At 42.9% G+C, this 13,603-nt stretch overlaps 1 protein-coding gene across 1 annotated transcript in view; it reads left to right on the top strand.

Annotated features, from left to right (window-relative positions):
- Positions 1-13,603, top strand: part of SARS1 (seryl-tRNA synthetase 1) — a 48,955-nt gene that overhangs the window by 30,289 nt on the left and 5,063 nt on the right. Inside the window, exons 9-10 of the mRNA XM_040337709.1 lie at positions 4,311-4,468; positions 5,067-5,196. Of these exons, the coding sequence (XP_040193643.1) occupies positions 4,311-4,468; positions 5,067-5,196 (288 nt within the window). The remainder of the gene's footprint in view (positions 1-4,310; positions 4,469-5,066; positions 5,197-13,603) is intronic.

Genomic DNA, 13,603 nt, shown 5'->3' on the forward strand with positions numbered 1-13,603 from the left:
GTGGAATTCCTTGCAGCAGTCACAGTGTGCTGCTGGAGTGATCTGTTTTATAGGCAAGTCTGGCATAATGTGCTAGTAGGCGGTACATACTAGAACATTATGCTGTTAACTTGCAGGGGGGCCTGTATTTTTTTTTTCTTCAGACTTCACTACCACTTCAAAGAGGAAATGAGGTCTAAAAACTGTGCCCAAAAAGGCAAGACAGAATTCAAAGAAAGGACTAGGCAGCGATATACCCTGTGGTCCCCCTGCAGATGATCTTTTGCCTATTACTGATTGACTACTATTCTGCACTATGACTCTGTTCTGTGTTGATGTAGCCATCTTGGTAGAGGCAGGGTTTCACTTCCTCATATGGGCGCCCCCACCACGAACACAGTAGTGCACATCACCAAATCTTCAAATTTCCTGAGACTAGCAGTCAGAGGCTATTAGAATTCAGCTATGAGGCTGTAGGCACACCCACATTTCAGGAAGTGAACTGATAATTGTAAAGTCATAATTAATATTTTTAGATATTCCCCCGAACCAATTAGAAACATTTTGCTTTGGGTTCAGGTCCACTTTAATGTAGATCATTTTGGAGTCTTTATGCCTTTTTTACCTATACTTTTGTATAGGTAAGCTCCTTTTTGAACAAGGCTAATTTTTATTTTATTTTTTGGATAGAGTAAGTGAGGGTTCTACCCCCTGTCAGATTTTTCCCATTGGGGAAATTTTCTTTTGTTCCTCTCACATAGCCACAACAGGCAGAGAGGGGAAAACCCTTCAAAGTGAGGGAAATCCCTGATAGTTACCAAGGTCACCAGAACTAGTGTCCCCTTTGGAAGATTTTCCACCATTTCCTGTTCTGGTAACCTAAATTTGGGGATTTCTCTTGCTTTCACATTCAGTGCTAAGTCGCCAGGACACACCTAGAAAGCGAATCTCTCTACTGGGACTCGGATATCAATAAAAACAGGTGTTCCATTACATCTATATTCGATCTAAAACAAATGGAGAAGAAAATAGCCAGGAGATGCTCTGAGATGAGGTAGAATTCAGCATCTTTTTAATATAACACAGACACTAGGATACATAGCGTTATATAACTGATAGGATGGTATATATATATATATATATATATATATATATAATTTTTTTTAATAGCAGGAGCGGAAGGGCGGGCAGTGTATCGAGCTGACGGGCAGACGGGAGGGGGGGGGAGGATGGGGGAAAGTAGAAGGGAGAGCTGACAGATGATGGAGGCACGCAAACTGACAACGTTATCAGGACTCAGCAGCCATGATAAACCATGGTCAGTTTACAGAGGGGAGGGCAGAACCAAGGAATATCAGCCAGGTTTTTTAGGTTCTACAGTGGGCCAAATTGAACAGCAGAAGCACTGTGCTGTTATTCATGCTTTAAGAGAGAAGGGGATATATATATATATATAACATTTTTGGTAACAAATACTTTAATGCAGAGTTTTGGTTTGATGCTATCCCTTAGGCTGGCCATACATTATACAATGTGCTATAGATTTCCGTTCAACTTTGTAGTGCAAGGGCTGGCCTGATTGCATACAAATTGTTTAGTGTTTAGTATTTTATTGTTTTGGTAAATCTAAAGGAAAAATGTACAAGAAAATTGTATAATGTGTGGCCAGCCTAACTCTATCGGTCACATCCAGCGACCAATAAGCTCGTCGTGTCTGACAAGTCAAAGATTTATGGCTGCGTATGCCTCCACGCTACAACAGTTTACAACTGTTATCTGGTTAAAACAAAAAGACTGCAGTGAAGAGACTTTGTCGTAAGAGAATCATGGAAACTGTTGGGTTTTATGAATTACAGGTAGGGTGTAGTAGCGCTTGCCCAATAAAACTATTTAAATAAAATGACAATCCAAAAAAGTATAAATGTAAAACCGTCAAGCCACCACCGACTGTAGGTCTAAAGGTTTTCCACTCAAAATGTCCAAAGAAATAACCACCCAATATTTAAAAATCAAATATGGTAAGTGGTAATGCGGTAAGATAACGTGATGGCACTTGCTAGGAACTATCTAAAAATAGATCAAGAAAGTAAAATCATGTATGAGTATCCAAAAATATCTGTAAGTATATATGTTCCACTTCAAGTCAAACCCGCCCAGCATCAATCAATTGATGTAGAGGGTAAAGAGAGTGAAATATTAATAATAAAAAACTGATTGAGTAGACAAACGTGCCACCAAGAGCATCGTGCTACCAAAAAAATCCATAAATATGATGAGGAATAAAAATATATCGTTGACCAAAAAATATATTAAATTGTGAATAAAGATTCCTAAAATGATGCTACATCAATATAAAGTGCAATGTGCAAAAAGATATGTATAATAATTATCAGTGAAAGGAATAATGAAATCCAGTGAGAAATCTAAAAAATAAAAATACAATTCATGCATCAGTGAAAATAAAATCCAAAATTATTTTGCAGTGAAATAGTAGCGGTGAAAAAATATGTGTCCCATACAGTAAATCCCTTAAGGGATTAAAATCAAATATACTGTTAGAAAAAAATAAAAAATAAAAAACATGCCAAAGTGACAAATGCACAATTGTGCAAATACAACGAAGTGATACAAGGGTGTCTCCGCTCTGCGGCCGCGAGCGGATGACGTCACCAACAGCTCTCCGGATTCCTCACGCGTATCGTGACTGACAGAACGTCACTTAATCATAGGATTCTATGATTAAGTGACGTTCTGTCAGTCACGATACGCGTGAGGAATCCGGAGAGCTGTTGGTGACGTCATCCGCTCGCGGCCGCAGAGCGGAGACACCCTTGTATCACACACGCTGATGACTCATCCATGTTTGTGAGTGTACTCTTTGTTTTTTTGACGAATAAATTGTAAAAGGTTTTATGCTATGGGAGCCTTCCTGTTCTTTATTTGAGTGTCAGCGCTGAGATGGTCGAGCGCTCAGGTGCGGAATTTGGAACAGCAAGCTGACTGTGTGAGGTATATCCCATCCTGAACAGCACTACATTAGGCTTTTTCAAAGCCTTACTAAGGTAAGGGGCTGGTGGAAACGCTTATCCCACACTTGCACTGAGAGACGAGTGGCATCTATTATCTTCTTTTTAAGCACGTGTGCATGTTTATTTTGATGCACTGAATCATCGATTGTTGGTGGAGCACATAATACACTTTGGAAATCAGCGATTGAAGTTTTAAAGAAATACATTTTGAACTTTGGACTTCGTTGTATTTGCACAATTGTGCATTTGTCACTTTGGCATGTTTTTTATTTTTTATTTTTTTCTAACAGTATATTTGATTTTAATCCCTTAAGGGATTTACTGTATGGGACACATATTTTTTCACCGCTACTATTTCACTGCAAAATAATTTTGGATTTTATTTTCACTGATGCATGAATTGTATTTTTATTTTTTAGATTTCTCACTGGATTTCATTATTCCTTTCACTGATAATTATTATACATATCTTTTTGCACATTGCACTTTATATTGATGTAGCATCATTTTAGGAATCTTTATTCACAATTTAATATATTTTTTGGTCAACGATATATTTTTATTCCTCATCATATTTATGGATTTTTTTGGTAGCACGATGCTCTTGGTGGCACGTTTGTCTACTCAATCAGTTTTTTATTATTAATATTTCACTCTCTTTACCCTCTACATCAATTGATTGATGCTGGGCGGGTTTGACTTGAAGTGGAACATATATACTTACAGATATTTTTGGATACTCATACATGATTTTACTTTCTTGATCTATTTTTAGATAGTTCCTAGCAAGTGCCATCACGTTATCTTACCGCATTACCACTTACCATATTTGATTTTTAAATATTGGGTGGTTATTTCTTTGGACATTTTGAGTGGAAAACCTTTAGACCTACAGTCGGTGGTGGCTTGACGGTTTTACATTTATACTTTTTTGGATTGTCATTTTATTTAAATAGTTTTATTGGGCAAGCGCTACTACACCCTACCTGTAATTCATTTATTTTGAGTGCGTGAGCATTTTTAGTAGTGGCAGCTGCGTATTAGTTGTTATTTATAGTTTATTTCTACCTTGGGTAGGTTGATTTGCGCATTAGTTCCCCCCCTTTTTCATACTTGTTGGGTTTTATGGCTGTCATTCTAATGTTTTGGCTTTAAAGATATTGCAGTTCCTGGCCTATACTGTTAAGTAGTTTGAGAACTTTTCTGACACTCATTTACAGCATGCTCATTTCAGACAAAAAAATGTATATCTGTGTAAATCCTATACATCATCAGTGCTTCTAATTTTTCTGCTTTTTACAGGTTCTTTAAATCATGCAGCCAGTAAGAAGCTGGACTTGGAAGCATGGTTTCCTGGCTCGGCTGCATTTAGAGAATTAGTGTCTTGCTCAAATTGCACTGACTATCAGGCACGAAGGCTGCGCATCCGTTATGGACAAACAAAAAAGATGATGGATAAGGTAAAGCATTGGGCTAAGTTTAGCCAGCAGTTCCCCATAGCAGATTGCTTAGCTCACTGTACAAATTAAAGTATGTTCTCTATGCTGTTTAGTTCTGCTGGGTGTCATCAACAATGGCTGCCTACTTCTTTCTTTCTTTCTTTCTTTCTTTCTTTCTTTCTTTCTTTCTTTCTTTCTTTCTTTCTTTCTTTCTTTCTTTCTTTCTTTCTTTCTTTCTTTCTTTCTTTCTTTCTTTCTTTCTTTCTTTCTTTCTTTCTTTCTTTCTTTCTTTCTTTCCCAATTTAAATAGATTTCCCCCCCCCCCCCCCCTTCTTATATATCAGTCTCTTCTGCCATAAATCCAATGCACACAGAGCCACACTTGCACAGCTTGGAGTACATTACACCACGGCTCGACAAAATTTTGATTGGCAATTAATTCGATTTCACTTGGTGCATTGCTCTTTACATTGTTTTGCACCCCCCCCCCCTTTTTTTGTTTTTTCAAAATTGCTTTGTTTTGTTGTGCTGAGAGCGCTCACAAATGTCAAGGGAACATTTTTAGTTTTTTGAGGTTCAGTGGTTTTAAATAAATATTGCCCTGTCTTGTATGTTGCAGGTTGATTTTGTGCATATGTTAAATGCTACAATGTGTGCTACAACACGAGCCATCTGTGCAATTCTGGAGAATTATCAGACCGAAGATGGAATAACTATACCAGAAAAACTCAGAGATTTCATGCCTGTTGGTCAGTATAACTATTAGCATCCTTTTTTAGATCTTGAATCTGCTTCCAATTCTGACCGTTCATATCTTTGTGTAAATTTATCCTGCTGTTAGGCTAGGTTTAGATGTGGGGAAAATTAATTTGAGGTCAATTTGCTTTTCAAAGGCATTTGATAGGCAGTGAAGGGATAATATGATGCATTGCTTGTTTTACTTCATAAATGGCTGCATTATGCGTAAATGCTGGTACGCGTTGAGCATGGTAGTGCCTGCCAAATGAGGGGGGGGGGGGGGGGTGTCGGTATTTTGGCCTCAAAGAATCTACTCTGGCATGTGAACGTCCACAACCTTTGCAGCTTGAGGAGCCCTCCATTGTAGGCGAATTTGTTTGACTGGCTAGTGGCCATTTAAATAGACACAATCAATGTGTGCACCCAAAGCTGTAAACGTGCAGGGCCGAAAAGGAATCCCGACAGCAATGCCTTGAATTTGGCATTGATTTACTAAAGGCAAATGGACTGTTCACTTTGCAGGGGAAGTTGCACTTTGTGAATGAAGGGAAGCTGTGTTGCCTTTCATCCTTCTTTTTTTTTTTTATTATTATTTTCCTTGCATGTGATTGGGTATTCTTTGCAAAGTGAAATTTCGTGTTATGTAAATGTTATGTGACCCCACGTAAATGACGCTTTTTACGAACGGCGCATGCGCGCCGTCTGTGGACATATCCCAGTGTGCATTGCTCCAAAGAACGCCGCAAGGACGTATTGGTTTCGACGTGAACGTAAATTACGTCCAGCCCCATTCATGGACGGAATTCGATGCGGGAACGTCCAGCCCCATTCATGGACGGAATTCGATGCGGGAACGGCGTCCATACTTAACATTGGTACTCCGCGTGTACGCCTCATATGGCAGGGGTAACTTTACGCCGGGAAAAGCCTTAAGGTAAACGGTGTAGCTGTACTGCGTCGGCCGGGCGTACGTTCGTGAATTTGCGTATCTAGCTGATTTACATATTTCTAGGCGTAAATCGGCGTACACGCCCCTAGCGGCCAGCGTAAATATGCAGTTAAGATACAACGGCGTAAGAGACTTACGCCGGTCGGATCTAATACAAATCTATGCGTAACTGATTCTAAGAATCGGGCGCATATATACGACGGCTCGGACTCGGAGTTACGACGGCGTATCTGGAGATACGCCGGCGTAACTCGTTTGAGAATCCGGGCCTCTTTTTCTTCCCAGACTCCTCCCCATGACAGATAGGTTAGACTTTGCGAGGCTCCAGAATAGGACCCTTTTTACAGCTTAATCCACTTTTGCTGCCACCAACGTAGGGCTTAGCAGCACCAGCCTTTTAACTGAATGCTGTAGCTGTGACTCCAGGTCGCCTTTCTAGTGGAAGTAATCGCTTCCACATACACTTCAGTATGCTGTACACACCCTGTCATGTATTTTGGGTAAAAGTCCTTCCTGTGGGTGTCTGGGATTGTCTATTCCATCACAAATCCTAGGTAGCACTGTGCACACGGAACTGAGAACAGTATTTCTAGGGCCATCATTCGTAGTTAAAGGATCACTAAAGGAATTTTAGCTTCCTTTACCTTACTGCAGTACTGGTTTCATGTCCTCATTGCTCATTTTTGCTTTGATTGTTTGTTGCTGTAAAACTGCTCTGATCTCCACACTTCCTGGTTGTCTATTTCCTTATAACCATCATACTGGGAGCTTTTCATGATGGTCTAAGCTGTCATTACTGTGTGTCTAAAACTTAACAGAACCAATCAGATTCATTTTAAAAACAAAACACTGCCCTGGATTTGTTTGTTTTTGTTCTGTGGGTCTCTTTACTTCACATAAACATGAAACCAGTTTAAAAACGAAAGTGAAACTGTAGGCACATTATATGATTGAATTTAATCTATTTTTAATCATTTTTAAAAGGAATCAGTTAACTTTTATGTCTCTATACCCTGTAAACAGTCATTTCAGCAAAACATTTTTTTTTCCTTTAGTGACCCTTTAACCCAGGGGTCTCAACTGGCGGCCCTCCAGCTGTTGCGAAACTACAAGTCCCATGAGGCATTGCAAGGCTGACAGTTACAACCATGACTCCCACAGGCAGAGGCATGATGGGACTTGTAGTTTCACAACATCTGGAGGGCCACCAGTTTGAGACACCTGCTAACCCCTTCCATACAGGGCATTTTCACCCCCTTCCTGCCCAGACCAATTTTTAGTTTTCAGCGCTGTTGCACTTTGAATGACAATTGCGTGGTCATGCAACACTGTACCCAAACTAAATCTTAGTTTTTTTCCCCCCACAAATGGAGCTTTCGTTTGGTGGTATTTGATCATCTCTGCGGTTTTTATTTTTTGCGCTATAAATAAAAGAGCGACGATTTAAAAAAAAAAAAAACACTTTTTTATTTAATAAATATCACAATTGAAAAAAAAAAAAAAATTTCCTCAGTTTAGGCTGATACGTATTCTACATATTTTTGGTAAAACAAATCGCAATAATCGTATATTGATTGGTTTGCTCAAAAGTTATAGCGTCTACAAAATAGGTGATAGATTTATGGCATTTTTATTTTATTAATTTTTTTACTAGTAATGGCGGCGATTTGCGTTTTTTTTTTTTTTTTTACTGTGACCGTGACGTTGCGGCGAACACATCGGACACTTTTGACACGTTTTTGGGACCATTCACATTTTATAAAGCGATTAATGCTATAAATATGCATTGATTACTGTGTAAATGTGACTGGCAGGGAAGGGGTTAACCACTAGGGGGCGTTGAAGGGGTTAATATGTTCCCTAAGGTGTGTTCTAACTGTAGGGGGGAGGGGACTCTCAAGGGGAGGAGACCGATGTGTGTTCCTCTGTACTGGGAACACACATTGGTCTCACCGCTGACAGGAGGTGGATCTGTGTGTTTTACACACACACACACACACACACACACACACAGATCCACACTCCTGCCGTGATTACCGACAAACGCGGCCGCCAGGCACCCGCGCCGGGTCACGAGTGCTGCCGTGGGCGCGCGTGCGCCATAGATCGCCGGAAACACAGGACGTCATATGACGTCCACCCGGATCGGCGAGGGGTTCCTGCCGCCGTCATTTCACAATGAAAGTATGGAAGTGGTTAACCAACTAACGCAACGAGGCGAATGAGTTGTAAAGCATGTACGGGACAGATGGCTACAGAAGAGGCCAAGGACCAATTGCAATGGCTACTTCTGCCACTTCTAATCTGTAGCAAATGATAAATGTATGATTGGAGGACCAGCTTGCTGCCTTGCAAATCGTGTCTGGTAAAATTCCAGCTTGAAACACCCATGACCTAGCCATTGCCATAGTCCAATGCACCATTATCTGTGGTGGGGAAGAAAAATCCTTAGCTTTTAGAACATCTGGATCTCCCAGAGAATGTCTGCTCAAACATTTTGTAGACCTGGTAAAAATTATGCCACGAGGTCTTGAAGATTAATTCACCCATTTTAGTATAGGCTAGACTTCCTGAAGTAGACCCCTTTTTAAGACACTGCCATGGAATTGTCAGTTCTCCGTTTCACTTTCCGACGAGAGTCAAGTTTTGAAGGCAGCAGTTTTGATCTCTAGGATATTGGAGGACATCTCCTAAGAATTGCTCCACCCTGACCGTGTGCTTATTACCCCTGGAGACGGTTATTGTAAGTAACCATGATCCTGTCTCCAGGACTGAGGATTGAATGGGACCATGTGAGAGGTACACTGCGCCCCTTGGGGGAGAGTTTACCACGCATTATATGGCAAGAGGCGCTAAGAGCAAAGAAAAAAACATCAGGATATAGCACATATAAATATGTATGTAAAAAGTTGCAAGAGCGATAAATGAAAAACCAGGCCAACCAAGAAAGAATACCCATATAAAATACATGAGGGGAGCAAAAAGAATACAAACGAAAAGCCTAGGAAGGCTCACCAAAGAAAAGTTGGACAGAAAGCGGGTTAAAACTGTAGAAGAGCAGGAAGACGTGGCAGCTACCAGGCCAGAGGTGAGATTTAATATCCAGTTGTCACCAGTGTCACCCTGGCTGCATCATAGGGCAGAAACAACTAATCAATTATGAAATTATCGATTATCATTTTCATAATCGATTAATCGGCCAGTAACATAATGGGGTTAAAATTTTTTTAAAAAATATCCTTTTTATAGTACAAAAAGAGCAAATCTCTACTGTAAATATTACTTTCACTGTCCCACAGTAAAAAAAATGGATTTTTAATACAGCTTACCTGTAAAATCCTTTTATTGGAGTACATCACGGGACACAGAGCGGTATATTCATTACTGGTATACGGGTTATATGGAGTACCTTCAGGTGATGGATACTGGCAATCTCAAACAGGAAGTCCCCTCCCTATATAACCCCCTCCCATAGAGGGAGTACATCAGTTTTGTAGCAAGCAGTATGCATCCCAAAATCTCCCCATAATAGGGGTGGGAGCGCTGTGTCCCGTGATGTACTCCAAGAAAAGGATTTTACAGTTAAGCTGTATTAAAAATCCCTTTTTCTTTCTCGTACATCACGGGACACAGAGCGGCATATTCATTACTATACGGAATGTCCGAAAGCAATGCTTTAATGAGGGGAGGGAGACATCTCAACCAGAAAATTTAATTCAGAAAGTAACCATTTTAAATCATAAATCCAAATTAAATCCAATGAGAAAACAATAATTAATTTGATTAATGTAATTAATTAATTCATTAAACAAGGGTGCCCCAGATCCCGAGGATCTCAAATTGCAGCCTGCAGCACTGTCTGTCCAAAGGCTGCATCGGCCCTCCTTCTAACGTCCAATTGGTAAAATGTTGTGAACGTGTGGACCGATGACCAGGTTGCCGCCTTGCAAACCTGAGCCATAGAGATCTGGTGGTGTGCTGCCCAGGAGGACCTCATGGCCCTAGTAGAATGGGCCTTAACTGATAAAGGAGGGGGCAACCCCTTCAAGCCGTAGGCCTGACTGATTAACTGCTTAATCCATCTAGCTATGGTAGCTTTAGCTGCCGCCTGACCCATCTTGGGTCCTTCCGGCAGGATGAACAATGTATCCGTCTTTCAAATCTTTTCTGTAGCCTTGAGGCAGGCCTTCATGGCCCTGACAACATCCAAGGTGTGCAGCAAGCCTTCCTTTCTCGAAGTGGGCTTTGGAAAAAAGGATGGTAGGATCAAATCCTGGTTTAAGTGAAAACTGGACACAACCTTTGGCAGAAAAGACGGATGCGGACAGAGAACCACCCTGTCTTTATGCAGAATGAGGTATGGTTCTCTACAAGACAAGGCTGCCAGCTCTGATACTCTTCTAGCAGAGGCCATAGCAACCAAAAATACTAACTTCCTAGTCAGTAATACCAACGGAACCTCTGCCAGAGGTTCAAAGGGCTGCTTTTGTAGAGCCGACAAAACAAGATTCAAATCCCACGGGCAAAGCAGAGATTTGACAGGGGGCTTAATGCGTAAGACCCCCTGCAAAAAAGTCTTGACTAGAGAGTGAGTGGCCAAAGGCCTCTGAAACCACACTGACAAGGCTGAAACTTGTCCCTTGATCGTGCTTAAGGCCAAGTTTTTGTCCACTCCTATCTGGAGAAAACGTAACACTCTGTCAATGGTGTACTTGCGAGGGAGCCATCTTTGGGACTCGCACCAGACCACGTAGGCCCTCCAAACCCTGTAATAAATTACTCTGGAGACTGGCTTTCTAGCCTTAATCGGAGTAGAAATCACCTGGCTGGATAGACCTCTACCCCTGAGAATCAGGGATTCAGCCGCCAAATTTAGATGCCGTAAGGCAGGGTGGAGGATCGGGCCTTGCGAGAGTAGGTCTGGACGAAGTGGAAGGGTCCAGGGCACCCCTACTGACATTCTCACGATCAGTGAGAACCATGACCTCCGGGGCCATGCTGGGGCAATCAGAATGACTGGTTTGTTTTCTCCCCTGATCCTGCGCAGCAGGCGGGGCAGCATCTGCAACGGAGGGAAGGCATACAGTAGATTGAATTGATGCCAAGGGCAAACCAACGCATCGGTTCCACAGGCCAGAGGATCCCTTGTCCGGGGCATGAACTTGTTCAGTTTTTTGTTGAACCTCGATGCCATAATGTCTACTTCCGGAAATCCCCATTTCTGGCAGATCTCCTGAAAGACCTGGGGATGGAGTGACCATTCCCCTGGAACCAGCTGTTGGCGACTTAAGAAGTCCGCCTGTAAGTTGTCCACTCCGGGAATAAAAATTGCCGAGATGCATGGCACATGTGCCTCTGCCCATAGAAAAATTTAAATTCACCTCCTTCTGGGCGGCTCGACTCCTCGTGCCCCCCCTGGTGGTTTATATATGCCACAGCCGTGGCATTGTCTGACTGCACTCTTACTGGAGACCCTTGTAGCTTGGATGTCCATGCTTTTAAGGCTAACCGTGCAGCTCTGATCTCCAGAACGTTGATGGGCAGAAGTCTCTCTGACCCTGCCCACGTCCCCTGCTGAGTCTGCCCGTCCAAGACTGCTCCCCAGCCCTTTAGGCTGGCATCTGTGGTCACTATCTTCCAGACAATGGGACTGAAAGATTTTCCCTTCATTAGATTCTGAGGGTTTAGCCACCAGCAGAGACTTTGACGGACCTTTGACGAGAGGGCCAAGGGAAGATCCAGGGCTGTTGGATCCTTGTTCCAAGCTGAATGGCCGCCTGTAGAACTTGAGTGTGAACCTGAGCATAAGGTGCCGCCTCGAAGGTGGCCACTAGTTTGCCCAGCAATCGCATACATAAGCGAATGGTTGGTTCTCTTTTGCTCTGAACCACCCGGATTAACTCTCTGATACCTTTGGCTTTTGTTAAAGGTAGGAACGCTCTCTGCTGTTCTGTGTCTAGCCGCATGCCGAGGTATTCCAACCGTCTTGTGGGTTGCAAGGCCGATTTCTCTCGGTTTAGAACCCAGCCGAATACCTCGAGAGACTGAACCGTAAGGGCTACTGCTTGATTTAGGCTGGAAGCAGAGTGGTCTATGATAAGGAGGTCATCCAGGTAAGCCAGGATCAAAACTCCCTGGGTCCTTAGATTGGCTAAGATGGGAGCCAGGACCTTCGTAAACACCCGGGGGGCTGTCGCTAGCCCGAAGGGGAGAGCCACAAATTGGAAGTGGCGTCCTGCGACTGCAAAGCGCAGGAACCTTTGATGCCCCTGAAAGATTGGTACATGTAGGTATGCATCCTTTGTCTATTGAGGCTAGATAATCGTCTTGCTGCAAGGCAGCTGCTGCCGACCGTACGGATTCCATCCGAAAGGAGCAAACCCTTAGGTAAGAGTTCAGACCCTTTCGATCCAGGATTGGTCTGACGTCGCCGTTGGGCTTTGGTACGATAAATGGGTTGGAGTAAAAGCCTAGCCCACGCTCCTGGGCTGGCTCCTCTATGATTACCCCCTGGAATAGAAGATGATCCAAAGCTGCCAGCAGACATGCTTTCTTTACTGGATCTTTTGGAACTCTTGATTCCTGAAAATGAAGAGGAGGAAACTCCAGAAACTCTATCTTGTAGCCTGTGGCGACCAAGGAAAGAACCCACTTGTCGGGGATATTGGCTTCCCAAACTTCTGCAAAGAACCGAAGCCTTCCCCCCCCACCCGATTGAGTGGGGGCGCCCCTTCATAAAGCTGATTTGGGGCCGGTTTTGCTGGCTTACGAGACCATGGTCTCTTGCCACCTGAGGCCTGTCCCTGCGACTTATTACCAAAGTTTGACCGTGCAGGAGGCTGTCGATACTGCCTGGAGGTCGAAGGCCCCGGAGTTTGCGACAACTGCCGCTTAAACGGGGGGCCTCGAGGTTTCTTCTTGACCGGCAAAAGAGTGCTTTTGCCACTAGATATTGTCTGAATGTATTTATCCAGATCTTCTCCAAAAAGTCTTCCTCCGTGAAAGGGGAAGCCCGCTAAGAGTTTTTTACATGGAGTCTCGGCCGACCAATTCTTTAGCCACAAAAGCCTTCGCATGTGTACCAAGAATAGTGACAAGCGGGAAGCCTGCTGGATGGAGTCTTTAATAGCATCCACCACAAGACACAGGGCTCTGGGGAGGTCAGTTAATTCTCGTGCCTGCTCGGCCGGAATATCCCTTAACATCTGTTTTGTCTGGTCCTTTAATGCTTGACAAATGCCAATAGCAGCCACAGCCGGCTGCACCACTGCTCCTGCCGTAGCAAAGGAAGCCTTCAAAAGAGTTTTTAGTTGTTTATCGACCGGGTCTTTGAACATCTGTATGTTCTCCACTGGACAAGTCAAGGATTTATTTACGCAGGAAATGGCTGCGTCCACCGCCCATCTCTTGGAAAATTTCTCTTCCATAGGGTAGAGGACAGCAAACCTTTTAGGAGGTACGAATATTCT

This window comes from Rana temporaria, chromosome 2 (genome assembly GCF_905171775.1).
Source record: "Rana temporaria chromosome 2, aRanTem1.1, whole genome shotgun sequence".
Taxonomy (NCBI): domain Eukaryota; kingdom Metazoa; phylum Chordata; class Amphibia; order Anura; family Ranidae; genus Rana; species Rana temporaria.